This window comes from Cervus canadensis, chromosome 2 (genome assembly GCF_019320065.1).
Source record: "Cervus canadensis isolate Bull #8, Minnesota chromosome 2, ASM1932006v1, whole genome shotgun sequence".
Taxonomy (NCBI): Eukaryota; Metazoa; Chordata; class Mammalia; order Artiodactyla; family Cervidae; genus Cervus; species Cervus canadensis.
Genome location: NC_057387.1, coordinates 6323157 through 6344803, shown reverse-complemented (window position 1 = coordinate 6344803; position 21647 = coordinate 6323157). Strand labels below are relative to the sequence as shown.

The window sequence follows — 21647 nt, the reverse complement described above, 5'->3', positions numbered from 1 at the left end:
AAAAAATGTGTCAGTTTGTTCTTAAGAGAATAGTTCAACCCCAGGGACAGGCATATAAAATATCCAGGGGTTCCAGGCCATTCCCCACTCTGCACATGTTCCCACACCCCTCATCTAAGCCTACTGTTTTCAACTGGAAGGTTGAGAATTAGAGAAAAACACTTTCCTAGCATTATTCCTGTCCCAGGGGAGCACAGCTGCCACCCAGAACAGCACTGTGTGGTATCTACAGCTTCCCAAGTGATGTGTTTTCCCACCTGGTGGAGGAGCTTGTGACAGAGTCTCTCATCCTTGATCCTTTCTTCCAGGGTTGAGTGCTCCACGGGATAAAGATTTTCTTTTGGGCTGACAATGACAACCACCATTAGTTGTATTCTAATTTTTTGAACTTGAAAATTTGTATGTAATTTCAGCCTTATGGAGAAATTATTGAGCGGTATAAAGTTTCATATACCTGTTACCCAAATTCACTAACTGATAGCTCAGCCCCCACCCCAAATACACAGTTCTTCCACATATGCACATGCATCTATGCCAGTTTCTGTATTGGGATGAATAATCATGAGTTCATGCTAACTTCAGTTCCAATCTTCACTTAAGAGGTTATTCTAGTCTCACTCCCTTTCCATATTTGTAATTAGCTCACATGAGTGTGGTAAAAATTAAAGACTTTATAGGGCTTCTTTGGTGATCCAGTGGTTAAGGATCCACCTTCCAATGCATGGGATGTGGGTTCGATACCTGGTTGGGGAACTAAGATCCTGCGTGCTGCGGGACAACTAGAGCGAAACCTCCATGCCTCAAGTAGCGAGCCCTCAAGCTCTAGAGCCTCTGTTCTTTATCAATAGAAGCCCGCACGGACCAACGAAGAGCCCTCGCACCACAGCGAAGACCCAGCAATGCCAAAATTTTTAAAAAAGACGCCATGTGCTGCAATGAAAGATTCTGCACGCCCAACCAGAACTGAGGGTAGCCAAACAAATAAATAAATAAAAATAAATATTTTTAAAAAGAAAAATATCTTTAAACAAGACTCTATAGTAGTGTCTGGAGTATTACAGGCAGTCTATTAATTTTAGATGACTGAATGAAGAGAAAAATCATTATTAAAGAGTTCATTTATTTAAAAAAAAAGGTAGAACTAGTCCCAACACAAGTGTTTCAAATGAACTATTATAAACATTAATGGGAGCATTTTTGTTCTTAGTTATGAAAGGTTTAAGAGAAATGTTCTTTATAGTATCAGGGATCCAAACAATGAAAGGTTTTCCAAATGATGAGTATATCAAGGTTTCCAGGACCTGACAGCATGCGCACTCATATAAAAATTACAATTTATTTAGTATTTACTCTGTTCTACATTGTGTTATTGTATTGACTGATTTAGTTCTCACAACAACCCTAAGGGGCATTTTTATTATTGTCTATATTTTATAGATAAGAAAACTGATGAGTAAGAGTTAATCAACTTGCCGAAGATTCCAAGCAATAAAGAAGTTGGAATTCTGTCTGTAGATGTCATGTTCATAATCATTTATACTATAAATCGAACAAATGGATGACATTCTGGGGTAATGAAAGATAGAATATTCAACCTCCTGAATGTATTACTACCAGCAGTACTTATCTGGTGTAAATTTTTCTGTTACTTAATGCAGTGGAAATGTTGAAATTGATAAAATTAAAAGGTATTTTCACTCAAGGAGGCAGAAGAAAGGCACCTAAGTAGCTGAATTTCTGTCAGGTGTTTTGTTAAATCTAAATGTTTTCGTATTTCAACATATTGGACTTCTTGCAAAGGCTGTGCCGCACGTAAACACAGCTTTTATATGCCAAGTACGTAATCTGCAGGGCACATCCACACAAAGATATATGGTACACACCCAATTATAAACAGTTGCACTGCCTTGGAGGGCCTTGGAGGTCAGCCAGCCCAAAGACCATTTTCCTGTCATATACGGAGGCCCAGGCAGGTTAAGACCACAGTCACACAAAGCTGATGTGGGGGCTGTCTCAAGGGCGCACTCTTCATTTCCTCGGGCTACCTATTACGTTTGCTTTCATTTCCTATTTGTGTGTGCTTATTTATGCAAAAGTAAATGGGCCTGCTTCAGGTGCTTGGGACGTAAACCACGATTAAACAGAAAAGACGGTCAGGGCCCTGCCTATCTGGCCAACTCGAGACGAAACAGCAGCCCCAGGTCAGAGGGCCCGCCAGGCCCGCCCCTGGTGTTGCGCGCTGAGACGCTGGCCGACGCGCTTTCGCAATCCTCAGTGTGGGAGGTCGGAAATCCGCCACTCGATGACACAGCTCCCGGACTAACTCTGCGGTCCATTTCGGGAAAAGGGGGGAACGCCCCGAGCCGCGGGGCCACTGGGCTGACTCGGAGCCACGGGAGGGTCCCTCGAGGGACAACGCGGTGAAGCCAGGGCGCTTACAACCTGGCGGCTTTAGCTTCCACGGGCCTCGGCCCTCAATCGGACGCAAAGGACACCGCTCGCGGCCTGGGCCCTGGGGGGCGGGGCCGCTTGCTGACAGGACCCCCGCGCTGTCCCCATTGGCCCGGAGGATGAGTGACGCGGAGGCCCCGCCCCGCCTCCCGGCGCTCCTCCCCGCGCCCTTCGTGTCGCCTGCGCTCAGTGAGCTGACGTGTCGGGGTGGGTGGTTGCGGCCCCTCCCCGCGCGGCAGCCACTCGTCGCGGAGACGGAGGGGCGGGGTGGCCGGGGCCGGCGCTCCCCCTGGCCCCAGCTCCCGGCCCGCCCCGCCGCCCCGGCCCCCCGGATGAAGGTATATATTAGGAGCTGGCGCTGGACGCAGATGAGTGGCCGCGCCGAAGGAGCCGGAGCCGGGCGGAGCTGCGGTGGAGCCGAGAAAGGTGAGGGGCGCCCAGCCCAGTCGCTGTCTCCTTCTCCCGCCATCCTGCGGTAGACGGCGGAATTCGGGACCTGGGGCGGTCGGGGGCCTGGTGCCGCCACGCACACGCTTCCAAGGCCTCGCGCGCGACGTGGACACGCGGTGCACGTACGTGCACAGAGCCGGCGTCCGGGCACACGCGGAAGAGCCCGCCTCACACCCACACCGCCTCTTGTGCCCCGCGGCGCTTCTCAGCCTCGGCTACCTGGCCGGGAGCGCTGGCGTGAGGGGCCCCAGTGGGCATGGTCTGGAATCGGGGGCTTGTCGTGCCGTTGGGCGTGGAGCCTCACCTGGACCTGGGACGGGGGACTTGAGGTTCTCAGCAAGGGACTTGGGCCAAGCTTGGGGTGGGATCCTACAGTGGGGAGAAGTCGTTGGAACTGTCCCGTGGGAGCGAGTTGGGGTGTCTTGAATATATGAGGAAAAGACTCTGAAAGCGTTGACAGTACACTAAGGATTCGAGATACCTGTGGAAGACGTCAGATGGACAAAACCTACCTGTCACTTTTGTTTTAATACTGGTAATGGGAGAGGGTTGAAATTTCTGGCTTTTCCCTGGCTTGGCCAAGCAGAAAGATGGGATTGGAGGGTTTAGAGCGCACATGTGCTAAACATATGGTTTCCTGAAGATTTTATTAAGTTTGGCCTGACCCGTATATTTATTTGTACGTGCCTTATGATATCTGAAACCAGGTAATAGTGATTATGATACTAAGCATATGTTGTTACGTAGTGCCTTTAGTTTAAGGTCTTTCTGGTGAAATCAGGAAAATGAAGGCAGTTTCTATTCCTTCACTGTTGCAGAACTGTCTCGCTTAGCTAAGGCTAAAAAAGATTTAATATGGTATGCTCTGAAGTATTTATAGGATTCGATGGTTATGGCCCCTCCTGTTTTTCTAAAGGTTTGAGAGGTTTACTTACCAATTTGGGAGGCATAATATAGCAGCAGAAATAGGAGTAGAAAGGAAAGCAGAAAAGGAGCTTGAAGTACTAGATGGCTTTTATTCCTGCCTGCATGTGTTTAGTCGGTCAGACTCTTTGGGACCCCATGGACTGTAGCCCACCAGGCTCCTCTGTCCATGGAATTTTCCAGGCAAGAATACTGGAGTGGGTTGCCATTTCCTACTCCAGGGATTCTTCCCAACCCAGGGATTTAACCTGTGCCTCCTACATTGGCAGGCAGATTTTTCACCCCTGAGCCATCTGGGAAGGCCAGGTATCTTTTATGCTAGGATTTAAATTCCAATAAAGGTATATTTGCTTCCCTCATAGCTCAGTTGGTAAATCATGTGCCTGCCCTGCAGGAGACCCAGGTTCAATTCCTGGGTCGGGAAGATCCCCTGGAGAAGGAAATGGCAACCGACTCCAGTATTCTTGCCTGGAGAATCCCATGGATAGAGGAGCCTGGCGGGCGGGCTACAGTCCATGGGGTTGCAAGAGTCAGACACGACTTGGTGACTAAACCACCACCAAACCACCACCATCAAAGGTATATTTGATAATGGTGGACTAGTACAAATATGTCATTGTTACTGATGCATTGGTATGGGCATATAGGAGATTTTGTCATAATGTATAGATTTTTCAGATTTGGTTGTCAAAATAAAATTCCAATCTAGTCTCTTATTCACTACTGCTTACCATTACACACCTGCACACACCTCTTGTCAGAATTAATGGAGGAAGTGCTGCACTTTTTGTGGCGTGAAGGCGGTTCTATCTGGCCCATCCTGTGAAGCTCCTCTCCTGCTGTCCTGCACGTGTCCTTCCTTTTCCGTGATGGCGTATGAACTCACTTGCACAGTGAGTCAGATATGAGAACATCAAATGTGTCTATTTTTCTGAATGAAGAAAGTCCAGATTACTTCTTTTTCTTGCCGTCTCTCTGTTTTACACACACACACATATACACACATAGACATGTACATGAAGATAACAAAGTCTTTTTCTCCTGAGAGGCAATGCAGGATGATGGTTAAGAGCATGCAGTTAGGAGTCAGGCTGTCAGGATCTGAGCCCTAACTCTACCACTCTCCTGGTTTTGGACTGTCGGCAAGTTATCTCTGTGGCTCAGCTTCGTCCTCTGTAGAGTAATCGCAATCACAGTACCTAAGGGTTGTTTTGAGGATTAAGTGAACAGCTGTCTATAAAGCAGTTAGAACTGTGTTTCTGTATATCTTAGTGTTTGTTATTGCCCCTTCAGGGGACACCCAGATGTAGGTTTTCTCAACCTGAGATCGTAAATGGTGTTTGATGTTTAATAGTCTTCATCATGTAGGGAGGATTATTAATCCCACTTTACTGGCAAAAGGGAACAGGGAAAATAAGCAGTTTAACTGAACTGCAGAATTTTGCTCTGAACTACATTTTACTGTTCTTAGAGGAGAAGATAGTTGGCTTTTTCCTTGGTAACTAGAGTTACCAAAAGTTTGGTAACTTTGGTAACTTTCTTTTCCTCCGTCCTTTATATCTAAGTAAAGTAATTATAATGCAATGATGATTCTTTACCGTATGTCTCAAATTATCCTTCTCCCTTTATTTCCTCGGCAACAAATTCTGGTTCCTCTGTGGTTTCTCATGCCTGCGGATGACTTTTAACTTGTTTTCCTGCTTCTAGTTGCCTCTCCTGACCATCTCTTTTATGCCATGCTCTTTTCTCTCATTTCTCTAAAGCATGGTGGCCCGGCCGTGTTAATAATCTGTGTTGGCTTCCTTTTACTCACTCGGTTAGATCTGAATTGCTTAGTTTTCAGGGCTCTTCGCACGTTAGCTCTACCTTAAATCATTTCCCATCATTCTACATAAAACTTTAACTTTCTTGCCTCTCTCTGTCCTGTTGGTGTTTACTCCTCGTGGACACCAGGCTCTCCTTATTTCCTTGTTGTTGCTGTTTTTAGTCACTAAGTCATGCCCAGCTTTTTTGGACCCTGGGTGCTGTAGCCCGCCAGGCTGCTCTATCCCTGGGGTTTCCTACAAAGAATACTGCATTGGGTTGCCATTTCCTTCCACGTCTCATGCTTGGCAGATGGATTGTTACCATTGAGCCACTTGGCCCGCTTATTTCCCAATCTTATCTATATAATCTGTTCAACCCTTGAGGCATCCTGCTTCCTTTGTGAACCCTTTCTGAACAATGCCTGTCTTCTCTTGCATTTATCTGTATTAGGTGAGTAGACTAAATATTTCCTCATTCTCTTTTTATTGTCTGCAGTTTAACATTTTGCTGGATTATCGTGGAATACTCTTAAAAAGCATTGTCTTATCTCTTTTGATTGTTTTGTGTATATTGCTTGTCCTTTAGGGTTCAATTCTTAGTAAAGATGGTGGACTTATTCCTTCTTTGCAGAAGTTGCTTTGAGATAAAATTGTATTTTTTATGACTGTGTTTCTGTCTCCTTGATATTGTTGTATTCTGAATTCTCTGTTTCTGTTCTTAGAGATAAAAGGAGAAAGGTTGAAAATATTAAACAGGTATTCTTTCAGTAGTAGTTTAGTGGTCAGAGGAGTGTAAAGAGGCAACTAGAGCCTTAGAATCAGACTGCCTATATTCGCACCTCAGCTCCACGAGTCAGCTGGGTTGCTTTGCTTCTCTGTGCCTTGGTCTTCTCACCTGGAAAGTAATGATAATAGTAGTATTTGTGTCATGTGTGTGTGTTCAGTTGCTCAGCCATGTCCGACTCTTCTGCGACCCCATGGACTTTAGCCTGCCAGGCTCCTCTGTCCATGATGTTTTCCAGGCAAGAATACTGGAATGCGTTGACATTTCCTATTCCAGTAAACAGGGTAAAACACTTCATTAGGTTAGCATAAAATTTAAGTTATGTCTTTCTTTGGTTTATTTCTTGTTTTCTACATCAGTAAATATTTATGTTAGGTTTCAAGTTGGCCAGGGCCCCGGGATAGCCAAAAATAAATCACTGTATAACAGGCAAAGATCAAGGGCCATGTGTGCTGTGCTGTGCCTAGTCGCTCAGTCGTGTCTGACTCTTGGCGACCCCATGGACTGTAGCCTGCCAGGCTCCTCTGTCCATGGGATTTTCCAGGCGAGAATCCTGGAGTGGGTTGCCATTTTCTTCTGCAGGGGATGTTCCTGACACAGGGATCGAACCTGTGTCTCTTGCGTCTTCTGCATCACCAGGTGGATCCTTTACTACTGCAGCACCTAGGAATAGAGTTGTTGAAAATAAAATGAGACCACGTAAGCAAAGTACTTGGTGCAGTGCCTGGTATATAAGAATAATTAGCATTGTCTTACAAGGTTGGTCTCTTATGAGTATGATCATGATGGAAAAGCAAAATTTCCTTAACATCAAGTGTTTAATTATTATTATTATTATTTTTTATTTTATTTTATTTTATTTTTTTATTATTTTTTATTTTACTAAAAAAATTTTTTTTGGCCGTGTTGTGCTGCTTGTGGGATCTTACTTGCCCTAGCAGTGAAAGCATTGAGTCTTAACCATCAGGGAACTCTCCAGGTTTTTTTTTTAATGTACTTGTTTTTAACAGGAGGAATGTCTTTGGGTTTCATTGTTGGACTCTGACCTGCTGTTGGCTCCTTTTCTCTTTCAGTTTTACAGGTGCAGAAATTACACCTCCGTTATCACAAAACTTGGCCACTCAAGCATCATGAATGTCAATGACCTCAAACTCAGGTTGTCCAAAGCTGGGCAGGAACACCTGCTGGACTTCTGGGATGAGTTGGAGGAGGCCCAACAGGTAGAACTTTATGCGGAGCTCCAGGCCATGAACTTCCAGGAGCTGAACTTGTTTTTCCAAAAGGCAATTGAAGGATTTAACCATTCCTCCCAGCCAGAGAAAGTAGATGCGCGGATGGAACCTGTACCTCGAGAGGTGTTGGGCAGTGCTACCAGGGATCAAGATCAGCTGCAGGCCTGGGAAAGTGAAGGTACTAGCCTGGAAAGATTTGCCGTTAAGGTTTTTTATGAGATACACCATTTAATGGATTTAAATCCACTAAAGTAACTTGAGTCGCATCATTAACATTTTGACTTCCTTAAGACCTTAAACCAGGTGACTGATCCGGAAGTGACAGATTGTGTGGCCAGGACACTGGTGGCTCCTGTCGCCAGTCCCTCCCTTCTGTCTTCATTTCTGGTGCCTCAGTTCAGCCTCGGTCGTGTCTGACTCTTTGTGACCCCATGAACTGCAGCACGCCGGGCCTCCCTGTCCATCACCAACTCCCGGAGCCCACCCAAACCCATGTGCCTAGTTCATGGCTTTTCTCATTCAGGTCCAGAATTAACTCCTGTCTCTTTCCTTTCTCACTGTCTGTACTACTATTAGACTTCCCTTCCTGGAGCACAAGCTACATGTTTCAGTTTATGCCGGCTTATTGCAAAAACCTTCCCTCACCCAGCCCTAGCTTGTATATCTAGTCTTGTCTTTTATGTTTCTCTCTGAGTCTACTGCCCCACACATTTCAGCTGGAACCCATAATTCGTCTTTCTCTGAACACTCTGTTAGGCCCTTCCTGCCTTTGCTGGTGCTTGTCCTTAGCTGCATCTGGCCTTTGCACCTTCTCTGTGTGACTGGGTCTCCTTGTGAGGCTACCCGTCTCCTGGAGCTGTGTAGTGCTCTGGTTCATTCTCCATGGTTCATCACACGTACCGTTTGGTCCCTCACCCCTTTTTCAGTGTCCCAGGCTGGGGTTATTTGTCCACACTTTTCTTTCATTCTTTCTTATAAGGGTTGTCTATGTCTGTCTTCATTGGCACAACGTAAACTTTTAAAGAGCAGCCCGTGTCCTAGTTGTCTGTGTATATCCACAGTATTTAGAACAGCATTTTGCAGTTATAAGTTGGTTGATAAATGTTTCCCGAATTACTCCAGTGCTCAATGCTTTTTTCCTCTAAAGCATATCATAAAATCTGTCCCCATAATGAGTACTAATGAATGCTTTTGAAAATGGTAAAATAAATAAAATTTAGTTTTTCTTTTGGTGGGGTTAAGAACTGTGGTTTTTATAATCTACTACTCTGTAAGTACAAGTGACTAAATATTGCAGCCCAGGCCCTTGAGTATTTGTCCATGCTTCTTGGCACATCTGGACCTTATTTCCTCAGCTGTAGAAAGAACAGGCTGGACTAATACTTTTCTTTCCTTTTAAAAAAAATTATGGCAAAAATATTAATAATATCAAAGTAACAGCAATAACTGTAAAGAAGTTGCAGATAACCTCATCATATTTATGTTTTTATTTGCCCACATTGCCACCTAGTAGTTGGTGATAAACATATTTACTTTTATAGTATGATTTATATCCTGTATTCACACTACACTGTGGCTATTTTTATTTTGTCTTTTGCTCTTTGGCACTCTCTGCATCTTCCCAGAAAAGAAACATAACTACCATTATCAACCTTCTCTACCATTATCTTCATGTCTTTCTCTGGGCTTACAGATTTACTCTTTTTCAAACTGTATTCCAAAGACCTCTAGGGTTTTGACTGCTGGTGAGACTGTTTGATGTGGGAAGGGCAGGAACAGATGCTAAGCAGATAGGTCTCCAACCCCTTCATGTCCCCACTCCAAGAGCAGTTCTGCTTTGACTTATTTTGATACATAGATAAAGCTCAACACCTGAGATTTTATTTAAAAGGGCTTGGAAATTTAAAATATTGAAATAATTGGATGATCTTCAGGGAGGGCCCTTTCAGATTTTAAAATGTTTGGTAGTGTCTAATGTAACTTCTCACTTAGAACAGGCTCGGCCACTAAGATGTGAGAGTGACTCGCAGACGGGTCCTTCTGAATGGAGGACTGTGGTGACACTGACCCTCACTGACTTGGGATTCATTAATCCTCCTCTCCCTCCCTGGGTTTCAGAAAGGCTTCTACTTCAGACCAAAAGCCACACAAGGCCTTTTCTTACCCTCTGGTATGCCAGCTGCCTATATTTCTCCTTGTGGTTTTATGGGGGTAAAGTCTTAGAATTAACTCTTCGGAAAGATAAAACTTTGACCTTGTATAATGGGGACCATGAGCAGCAATGAAGACTTATACTTTGTGCCTTCACTGTGGTCTTTTCGTTGGAATCTATGGAACAAGCCCAGTGACCTTTCATTTAAATTAAAATGCGGAATGGTTACAAGCAAGTCTAGTATAAGAAAGTACAAAGCAAACTTCCTTTTGGCTTACTGTCAAGGGAGCAATAGGTAATTGTGGCTTCAGCAGTAGGGGTGGAGAAGGAGACTTTGGAACAGACGTTACATCCTTTTCCCTTAGAAACTACCATATGTGTGAAAATTCGTAACAAAATGAAGTTTCTTCAGTAAGTTATCTAAGGAAAGAGAGTTCCATTGCAAAGATTAGGATGCTTTATTTCAGACAGTAGGAGATTACTGATAATTGTATCAAAGACACCCGGACCCCAACCCCCGCACCCTTGCTGCCCCTGCCCCATCCCAGGGCCCCAGGACAGGGAAAGTAAAAGCATTCTATAGTAATTTCAAAGTGTCTGGTGACTACTGACATCAGACATTTTAACACCTAGGGTGGAAAATTCTTGCTGAAGGATGAATACGTAAGTGACCACTGTGGCCCTTACTGAAGAGAGTTCTTGTTTTAATTTAATCTTGAAGCACAGAAAATGAAATGTAGAGGAGTCTGAAAAATCTCTATCTTATAAAACTCAGATCTTAAGAGAATTTAGAAGCTTCGATGAGAATGTTACTTTAGAAAGGATACTTACTCTGGAAAAATATATTTGCTTAAAAAATTCCATTCTTTATTAAAAGCAACCCATGCTTAAACTGAACACAAAGCAATCTTCTAACTTTATGTATTAGTAGTCAGTATTAGCCTTTTTTTTGCCTATGAGACATTAAAAAACTAATTTATATAGCATTGTGGTAGAAAAGTAAATGGATTGTTTAGAAAAAAATGTATTAATAGCATTATTTCCTCTACGTTTTCTGAAATCTAGTGCTCTGATATATCTAATAGATTTGTTTTATTTTAAAAGTCACACATATTTTGGAGAGGTTGGAAGATACTAAGAATTACAAGAGAAAAAAGATAAATCTCTGCTGTCTCACAATCCAGAGATACTCACTAGTAATATTTTATAGTATTTTCTTATATACACACACATACATTAGGTTCATAGTTTATGTATAGTCATGTAGCCTGCCTAAGAATTTGTTATTATGAAGAAATTTCAAGCATATTTGGAAACAGATATTTGGGGACAAAAAATGAAATTCCACATACGTATCACCTTAATTAAATAATTTTCAAAATTTTGCTTCATACATCGCTCTTATTTTTCTCTGCTATAGTATTTTAAGGCAAGTTGCAAACATTATGTTATTTTTATCCTCATAAAGTTTAGTATGAATCTCTTAAGTATAAGGACGTTTTCTTCCCCTAATTACAATGCCATCATTATACCTAATGAAATTTATAATCATCCCCCAGTATCTCAAACCAGTTCAAGTAGAGATTTCCCTTATTAGTCTACTTTTCATTCTTAATATTTTGGGCAAATAGTTATTCTATAAAATAATTGTTGAACCTGAGAAACGTGATTACAAATTAAACACTTAGAACACCTCCTCTTTCTTGTGCAGCCTCCCTTTGACCCCACCGGTTGATTAGCCTGTTTACTCCACCCCTTGTCCAGCAGTGCTGGCAGTTTAGACAGAAAATTCTGACGGTGCTCTATTTCAGAAGCACCTGTGCTAGCCTCTTTGTTTTAGGCACATGCCCAAAGCAAAGAGTATGTTTGAGAGGAACTAGTCCAAGCAGGAAGTTATCCAGGAAGCAGTTGACCTGGGAGAGGCTGCTGTAGACTCCTCTCTGTTTGCCGTAAGTGTTACTAGGAAAACCGTTCAGACTCTGTTGGGCCCACATGCCTGACTCTCTGAGGAGAGAGCTCTACCCGTGTCCTGGAAATTGCTCACTCTGGCTTGATTTCTTTCCTCTTTTCTTTTTAAACCTGTGATTTGATGTGTGTTAGGTCCTGACCTCTGTGGGAAGGTAATGAGCTCTCGTGTCGTATAATGAAAAGATGGGAAGGATGATATAGTAGTGCACTTTTCAAGTTTTTTTCCCATATTTTTGTGGAAGTTTTGAAATAAAAGTTCATAATTTCCTAATTGTCACATGGATTAAGTACGTTTTAAGACTGTTTATAAAAACAGTCAACATTTTTCAAATAGGTGCAGTGCTGCCTGTATAGAATTAACGTGATGACGCATACAGTTTGAAATCATGTATATTGCCATGTAACTACGAGGCTTACAGAATTTTATTGGCCCACTTAATTTCAAGAAGTATTTGGTCTGTCATAAAGCAGATACTAATTTATTACACACTTTTGATAAACAATGCAGTTTTATTGCAGTAACATGGATCAAGTAGATGAATACTTCAGCTCGGCAGGATTTGATATTGTTAACAACAGCTGTAGCTGCATTTAGTTCTTGAATTGCAGCTGGCTTTGATACTCTAGGGACTGCTTTCTTTCCTCTTGTTTTTCTGTCTGCTCATGAGTCAGATGTATAAGCAGGGAGAAGTTAATGCAGACACCTTTTTATCACAGATATTTATGAATTGTTATAATTCATTATGATAGTTGTGGCTAGCTGGAGATGAGTTGTAAATGTAGATCTGCCTATAAATGTACACTTGGCAAGCATGGTCTCAATGCTATTTTTAAGACATAGTGATTATATGGGTTATCAGGTCCACAGGTGGAAAGAAGAATTGGAGAAAGTATGGGGAAAGAATTGGAGATGTAAAGCAATTATCCTTCAATAAAAAATTAATTAAAAGAAATAAATAGATGAAAAAATTAGGAAAAAAAAAGAATTGGAGAAAGTGTGGCATTGGAGGGCTTAGGAAACAAACACATGCCACTTATTTGACTGAAGGAAGAGGCCACTACCAGCTGTTGGTTTGAAAAGCTTTAAAACAGAACCATTTGGAAATCTTGAATGAAGCAGTGGTTTAGGGAACTGATCCAAGGAAGGGAAAAGGTGATACAGTGAGAATTTAGATAGCTCGTTAGAACCTGGGGAAAGTGACGATTGATGTTGGGTGGCCATCAGGCGAGCAAGAGCCGAGACGTGGAAGTGACTCCGGGAGTGTGGCTCTTACCTCTTATAGGCAAGGGGCTGAGAGAAATAATGTGACTTTGGACTTTGGACTGAAAAGTCAGGAAGGATGACTGGAACCACATTAACAGTTTGTTGTTTAGTTGCTAAGTCACGTCCATTTCTTTTGTGACACCATGGACTATGGCTCTGCAGGCTCCTCTGTCTATAGGATTCTCCAGGCAAGAATACTAGAGTGGGTTACCATTTCCTTCTCCAGGGGATCTTCCTGACCCAGGGATCAAACCTGTGTCTCCTACATTGGCAGGCAGATTCTTTACCACTGAGCCACCAGGGAAGCCACGTTAATAGTGCAACCAATTAAAACACATGTTCTCTATAAAGAAATAAATAGTACAAAAAGAACAAAGACCTTTGTGTCCAGAATATTTATCTGGGACTTTTGGGGAACACATTTAGGAATATTTTTAATTCCAACACCTTTGGTGGTATATGAAGGTTGAGACAGTAGTAGTAGTAATAGTGTTAGTCATTCAGTTATGTCTGATTCTTGGTGACCCCATGGACTGTAGCTTGCCAGGTTCCTCTGTCCACAGGATTTTCCAGGCAAGAATACTGGAGTGGGTAGCCATTTCTGTCTCCAGGGGATCTTCCCGACCCTGGGATGGAACCCGGGTCTCCTGCATTGCAGGCTGATTCTTTACCTTCTGAGCCACCAGGGAAGCCGGAGATACAATTGAAAAACTTTTTTTGTCTCAATTTGATTAGAAGGAGCTGTCTCAGATCTGCTGGGTTAAAATATGAACATATTGTATATGTATTATATCTGTTTTCTAAATTTTGAAGAGTTCTGCATTCTGAAGTAAGCTTCTGAAATAAATCTAGTTTAGGTAAGGGTATGTGGACCTGTAATTTTAGATAATGCTTTTTGGGTCAGCGACGGCAGAGTTAAATTTATTTCCTCGAAACCATGGTTTCTTTGGTAACTGAAGAAATAACCAAATGGAAAATGGTTTTCAGAACTGCTTTATATGGTTCCCTGTTCCCTTCAGACTGCTTCCTCTCAGCCAGTCTTTGCTACGTGGTGGCTGTAGGGCCTGTTTGAGGGCAGCACAGAGCCGGAATGCTGTGAGAGATTCAGTCTTTGACACATTTTGGAGAATGTGGGCTCTTGGCCACCTCAGCAGCTTTTCCATGTAGGGTGATGGGTAAGAGATTTAAGAAAAGGCAGCACAACTTCTCATGAATTCAATGGAAAAGAGAAGGAGGGGCTAGAAGGCAATTGGAATGACAGTTATACAGCACCTAAAAGTTATGGTGCTGTATAATATATCTGTTAAATGTTTGGATATGACAGGAGACTGCTGGAGGCAGTGCAGTGTTGGCGAACAGGCCGCAGAGTCAGGTTCTAATCTTGGTTCACACTGTTTAGCTGTGTGACCCTGGGCAAGATCCTTAACTCAGCTGAGACTATTATGTCTAAAAAGGGGAAAATTATACTTACCTCTTAGATTATAGTTACTGTAATAATTACTGGAGTCTAGCATTACTCTTGATATTTTATTTTCAAACTCTAATAAGGTACAGTGAAATGGTGTGGAGAAAACAAAGACAGTCTCATCATAAGCAAAGAAGAAAGAGAGAAAATTAGTTCTCAGGAAGCTAAGCTCTCTGCATCCATATCAAAGGTGAAACTTGTGGCAGTATCTAATGTGCTTTTAAATGTATTGATTGAAAACATTGCCAGAAAGTTCCTGCATAATATCCTTGGCTATGCTTAGTTACTAGTGAAGACAGACTGTAGAATCGGGATAGTTTTGATTTTATATTAAGTTTATTAAGAATACGTCTCTGAGTTCACAATGTACTAGTGTATTAGCTGTAGGAAAGCCTAGGGCTTCCCTGGTGGCTCAGGATGGTGAAGAATCTGTCTGCAGTGCAGGAGACCTGGGTTTGAGCCCTCTGTTGGGAAGATCCCCTGGAAGAAGGGAATGGCTACCCACTCCAGCATTCTTGCCTGGAAGGTTCCATGGACTGAGAAGCCTGGTGGGCTATAGTCTATGGGGTTGCAAAGTGTCAGACATGACTGAGTGACCGACACACACACACGATATGTCAAAAACATGTAAGACCAACACACACACACACACACACATAATATGTCAGAAACATGTAAGACCAACACACACACACACAATATGTCAGAAACATGTAAGACCAACACACACACACACACACACAAAATACGTCAGAAACATGTAAGACCAACACACACACACACACAATATGTCAGAAACATGTAAGACCAACACACGCACACGATATGTCAGAAACATGTAAGACCAACACGCACACACACACACACACACACACGCACACACACACACACCCACACACACACACACACAATATGTCAGAAACATGTAAGACCAACACACGCGCACACACACACACACACACAATACGTCAGAAACATGTAAGACACAACACACACACACACAATACGTCAGAAACATGTAAGACCACACACACACATGTCAGAAACATGTAGACCAACACACACACACACACACACAAAAATACGTCAGAAACATGTAAGACCCAACACACACACACACACACACAATACACATACGATAGTCAGAAACATGTAAGACCAACACCACACACACACACACACACATATGTCAGAAACATGTAAGACCAACACACACACAATATGTCAGAAACATGTAAGACCAACACACACACACACACACACACAATACGTCAGAAACATGTAAGACCAACACACACACACACAATATGTCAGAAACATGTAAGACCAACACACACACAATATGTCAGAAACATGTAAGACCAACACACACACACACACACACACAATACGTCAGAAACATGTAAGACCAACACACACACACACAATATGTCAGAAACATGTAAGACCAACACACACACAATATGTCAGAAACATGTAAGACCAACACACACACACACACACACACAATACGTCAGAAACATGTAAGACCAACACACACACACACAATATGTCAGAAGCATGTAAAACCAACACATGCACACACACACAATATGTCAGAAACATGTAAGACCAACACACGCACACACACACAATATGTCAGAAACATGTAAGACCAACACACGCACACACACACACACACGCACAAAATACGTCAGAAACATGTAAGACCAACACGCACACACACACACAATATGTCAGAAACATGTAAAACCAATACACACACACACACACAATATGTCAGAAACATGTAAGACCAACACACACACACACAATATGTCAGAAACATGTAAGACCAACACACACACACACACACAATATGTCAGAAACATGTAAGACCAACACACACACACACACACACACAAAATACGTCAGAAACATGTAAGACCAACACACACACACACACACACACACAATATGTCAGAAACATGTAAGACCAACACACACACATACAATATGTCAGAAACATGTAAGACCAACACACACACGCACACGATATGTCAGAAACATGTAAGACCAACACATACACACACACAGACAATATGTTAGAAACATGTAAGACCAACACACACACACACACACAATATGTCAGAAACATGTAAGACCAACACACACACACACACACACACAAAGCATAAAGTTGTTAATTTAGACAGACAAATCAATCCTGGCCACCACTGCACCCTCTGGCTTGACCTGCAATTATGGATAGTGACCTGCCTCATTCATAGAATTTCTGAGAAGTTTAATGAAAGTGTGAAATTCAGAAAATAGAACAAAACCTGTCAACCATTGCTTTATCACATTTGACCTTTTACAGCTTTTCTAGCTTCTCAGAGATCCACTCTATATGTTACCTCTTCCCACAGGTTTTTCTCCCTTCTAGTGTTGAAACTGTCTACCTTAGAGAGATGAGGTAGTTCCTAGAAGTGGTATATGGCAAGATTTTATTTTTATTTTGCTTTTTTCAAATCCAAACTGAGAGTCTCTTTTAATAACATTTTTAGTTTTATTGTTTCACTTGCAGTTTCAAAAGAACTCTGTTTCACATCCTTCTGAGCTGCAGTAGATGGCCCCCCCCAAAAAAAGGCATTTTAAACAAACTTATTAAAGTATAATTACATGCAATAAAATGCACTAGTTTTATGAGTTTTAAAAAAATTTATACATCCATAAAACTACCACCCCAATCAAAATATAGAACATTTCCCTCATCCCACGAAGTGTCCTAATGCCCTTTTGCAGGCACATTCCCTAAGCTCATTCAGTTGGGTTTGGTTTCATACCCAGGTGTCCTCACTTCAGAGCCTGGCTTCTTAACCATTGTTCTACACTGCTTCCCCAACTCAGGATTTCTTGTCTTTCCATTTACTGCATGGTAGTTTGTTTAGTATATTTACATGCTAATTGATTAATCAGTTATTATTGATTGATTTGTAGGCTGGAGATAATTTAATAGCCTCATCACTCATCTTGAAGTCTGGGGATCTTCTGCTGTCCTTTTTCTTGACCTGCCACAACTAATAAGTTGTCAGGTGCTTATAAAACATTTGCAACGTCTCTTGGTCTTTGCCTTCCAGTCTTATCAGAATAACAATTATTGGTTCATTACAGCATATTATTAATTGTCTGGTGTTTGGTTGGATTATAGAAACTTCATTTTTTAATAATAAAAATGTTTTTATTAACAATGTAGTCATCCATGATTACTTGTGAATTCCTTGTTCTTTATGCCTTATGCAGTTAGGGTGACGCTTTGCAGCTACCTTTGTATATGTAACCCTGAGGTGTTGAATTATAGAGTGATACAAGTGTTTTCTTTTTTAGGACTTTTCCAGATATCTCAGAACAAAGTGGCAGTTCTTCTTCTAGCTGGTGGGCAGGGGACAAGACTCGGTGTTGCATATCCCAAGGGGATGTATGATGTTGGTTTGCCATCCCGTAAGACACTTTTTCAGATTCAAGCAGAGCGTATCCTGAAGCTTCAGCAGTTAGCTGAAAAATATCATGGCAACAAATGTATCATTCCATGGTAAGATATATCTCATTCACTATGGGAGAGTGTCTGAACATATATTGGCTTATCATATTCAAAATGCATATATACTTTATTCATAAGCAGAGGTATTTCCTGTTACTACAGATTTTCTTGGGAGCTGTACTTTATATGTTAAAATCAATCTGTATTATAGCTAGGTAGATAATCACTGTAGCCTTAATGAGCAATATATACTTCTTTCCAACTTTAACCCCTACCTGAGTACCTTTGGGTCCTCAGAGGGTTCTCTCAGTCTGTAAACGTCATACTTTTGGTAGTTTGTCTGTGTACAGAATATGATTGAAAATCAGCTTCCCTCTGAAATTTGGAGGCATTGGTCTATTGTTCCAACATTGCTTTTGAGAGATCTGTTGCCATTCTGATTCTCAGTCTTTTTTTCTCCCGTTTTCCTCTGAAAGCGTTTGGAGTCTTTTCTTATCTTTAGTAACTGGAATTTCATGATGACGTGTGGATCTGTCTCCAGTCACTGCTGTGGGCACTCAGTGGGTTCTGTCACTCTAGAAACTCGTGTCCTTAAGTGTTGGGTTATCTTGTCCTCCTGAAGCAACCCCCCCCCCCCCCCCCCCCCCCCCCAAAAAGAAAGACAAACCAAAACCTGAAAGCCTCACTGATTTCTCTGCTGTGGGCCAAACTTGGATTCTGTCTCTGCTTGTATGCCAGCTCCCCAGGGCCTATCTCAGCCATTGTTCATCTTCTGAACACCAAGAGATTATGGGAAATTCTGCTCTGTTTTTAAAAGGTTTTGATTTAGCTCTTGAATCTGTTTCTCAGAGCAGCTTTGGAAATTGTCATGTTTTGAGGGGGGAACCAGCTGTGTGTTTGAAATCCCTGAAGTCACTCATCTTGTTATTTTAGCCCCAGGTGACTAACAAAAGCTCTGCTGGTTTCTCTGTCCAGCCTGGTCCAAGCTCAGATTCCTTACCACTGGCCTTTGCCCCAGAACAGCAAATACCCCCAGGAAAAGGCAGCCGTGTATCCGAAGGTCTCCTTTGAAAGATTCTAACTATCTTAAATTTTAAGTTCTAATCCATGTTGCTTTTGTAGCTCTCTGATGCCTTTAAAAATAGGCTTTTTATAATTACCTCAGCTTTTCTAGTTCTTAAGAAGGGTATTGGCCAGCTGTGAACTGTTTTTTCTTTTTGTTTTTTTTTCATCTTGGTTCCCTGGGGGACTTTTGAGGGACATCTGTGTTTTAAGTGGCCAAAATTCTACTTACAAGCCTTACTCTCCCACTTTCATGTTGGATTTTCTTCTCTTTCTTTCTCCTCACAACTCAGAATTTTTCTTACATGGACAGTTTAGTCCCTTTTCGTTTGAATCATGATGCCCAAAGTTTTTCTGCCCAGAGTTCAAATATCCAGGATAATTTGTTAATCAGGCAGATACTGACTGTCCTGGGGAATTTTAGTTTTCTTCATTTTTGCATTTAACAGGTATTAAGTGAGTACCTGCCTCTAGGTGCCACCAGGGAAGTCCCATTTTTTTCTTGTTTTTTTTTTTTAAGTGAGTACCTGCCTCTAGGTGCTGGGAATATATCAGTAACCAGAACAGATAAAAATCCCTACTCACACATAGTTTACATTTCAGTAAGTAAGGGCAAAAGCTATTGTAGTCACTAATTACAATTTTAGACAGAATTTTTTTCTCTTTTACTACATTGGCATGGGTTGGATTTTTGTGACAACAGAGTATATATTTATACTTTTATGATTGTAAATAAAGGGTGAGCAGAGCCCAGATGTCATTTCAAAATTTTAGTAAAAAGAACCATAAGAGGTAATTAGAATGTATTGCATTTATGCCTTTATCCCTTTTATTAGAATAGGAGAGATTTTGACTTAGAATATACTTTTCACAGAGTTCTGAAATGTTTTCTTGAGCCTCTCTGTTGCAGGCTGTCTGTTACAGGAGGTGTGTTTTAATATTGTGGTGCAGAGTTATTTTACAGCTCAAGCAGCAGAACTTTATTAACAGGCAGCAGATAGTATACTTCGGAGACATGGGAGCAGGCCAGCCCCCGAGAGGAGGGCACAGGTTTATTTTATACATAAGGATTAATGAAGTTACTAGAAGAAATTCCCATTGGGTAGCAACTAATGCTGCCTTATTCAGGAAAAGGATGAAGGAAGTGAAAACAATAAACAGTGCTCTCAAAGATTTTCTTTGTCTTAGGAAATAAACTTTATTTTGCCCTAATTCACATAGCATTATTGCTTAGAAGATCTGCTTTTCTCTTGCAAGGTATATAATGACCAGTGGCAGAACAATGGAATCTACAAAGGAATTCTTCACAAAGCACAAGTACTTTGGTTTGAAGAAAGAGAATGTAATCTTTTTTCAGCAGGGAATGCTGCCTGCTATGAGTTTCGATGGGAAAATTATTTTGGAAGAGAAGAATAAGGTTTCTATGGCTCCAGGTTTGTAACTGTGCTTACTTAATGGTGAATAGAAATGGACTTAACACAATTCATTAACTTTTTTTTTTTTTGAAGTATGGTTGATTTACATAGTGTAGGTCATTAAGTTTTGATTTTTTCACTAGGTGATTTTGATGTCAAAAATTAATATTTTGCTTAATATAAATAAATTTGTCAGTGATTTTAAAAAATGGAAATGCCCATGGGTGAAATGAATATGCTTTTATACTTCCTGTGCTCTTGACAGCAATTTGAGCATCATTCAGAGTATTTATTCTCTTTACTCAGTATTTTATATACAGTATTGTTCATAGCCTCATTATTTATCATAGTGAAAAATTGGAAACCATCTGCTGTTTAAAAAATGAGGCTAGATTATAGTTTATCTGTAGCATTCATTCTTAAGCAGTATTAAAGTAATCACTTGTAGGTAACAAATGACAGTGAAATAGTTTCAGTAAGTTAAGTAAGAGAATGGGAAATACAAAACTCACAGATTCTCATCTGTGTGACTCACTTCTTGGAGAAAAGGGTGAAAGGAAATAAAAAATAATATTTACAGGGGTGCTCTGCAGATGTAGACTTTTATTTCATCTCAACTCTTTTTTTTTTAACCCCTGATTAATTCTTTTTAATTAATGGAAGAGTTTATTATTTTTAGCTTAGTTTTGTGAAGTTGTCTAATTTTTTTTGTCATCATTTAGGCTGTAACTGAGGTTGTTATGGAAGAAGTATATTAAAGCAGCACTAAAAATAGATGGAGAAAGAAGAGGCTTTGACCTGTATTTAGTTTAAATCACCGTAGACCTTCATATTAATCTGCTTTCTTAACAAATTGTTTGTTATAGATGGTCATATATTTTTATTATTGAGGTATATGAAATTGGCAGTGTTGGGGCTGTAAATACAGAGCTAATTTGAATCATGCAAATAAAACTTGAAATGTTATAAAATAATCGTTGCCTGATAAAGAATTTTATGTTTCACTGTGTATTATGGGCCAGATTGTTAAAAGAACTGAGTTAAAAGTATGTTCTTCAGGATTGCCCAGTCTTATATTAATAATGTTATTCTCTGTATACTTATGGTAAATTATCTTCAAAATCACATAGTATAACTTTTTGATCTCTGAATCCT

At 41.1% G+C, this 21647-nt stretch overlaps 1 protein-coding gene across 3 annotated transcripts in view; it reads left to right on the top strand.

The window, feature by feature from the left end:
* The first annotated feature begins 2606 nt into the window (after window positions 1–2606).
* Window positions 2607–21647, top strand: part of UAP1 (UDP-N-acetylglucosamine pyrophosphorylase 1) — a 33399-nt gene continuing 14358 nt past the window's right edge. Inside the window, exons 1-4 of one of the 3 annotated variants that reach the window (XM_043450784.1) lie at window positions 2607–2877; window positions 7488–7824; window positions 17862–18066; window positions 20335–20510. In XM_043450784.1, the coding sequence (XP_043306719.1) occupies window positions 7545–7824; window positions 17862–18066; window positions 20335–20510 (661 nt within the window). In that variant the 5' untranslated portion in view covers window positions 2607–2877; window positions 7488–7544. The remainder of the gene's footprint in view (window positions 2878–7487; window positions 7825–17861; window positions 18067–20334; window positions 20511–21647) is intronic. The other 2 variants (XM_043450780.1, XM_043450773.1) reach the window with 2 other exon arrangements.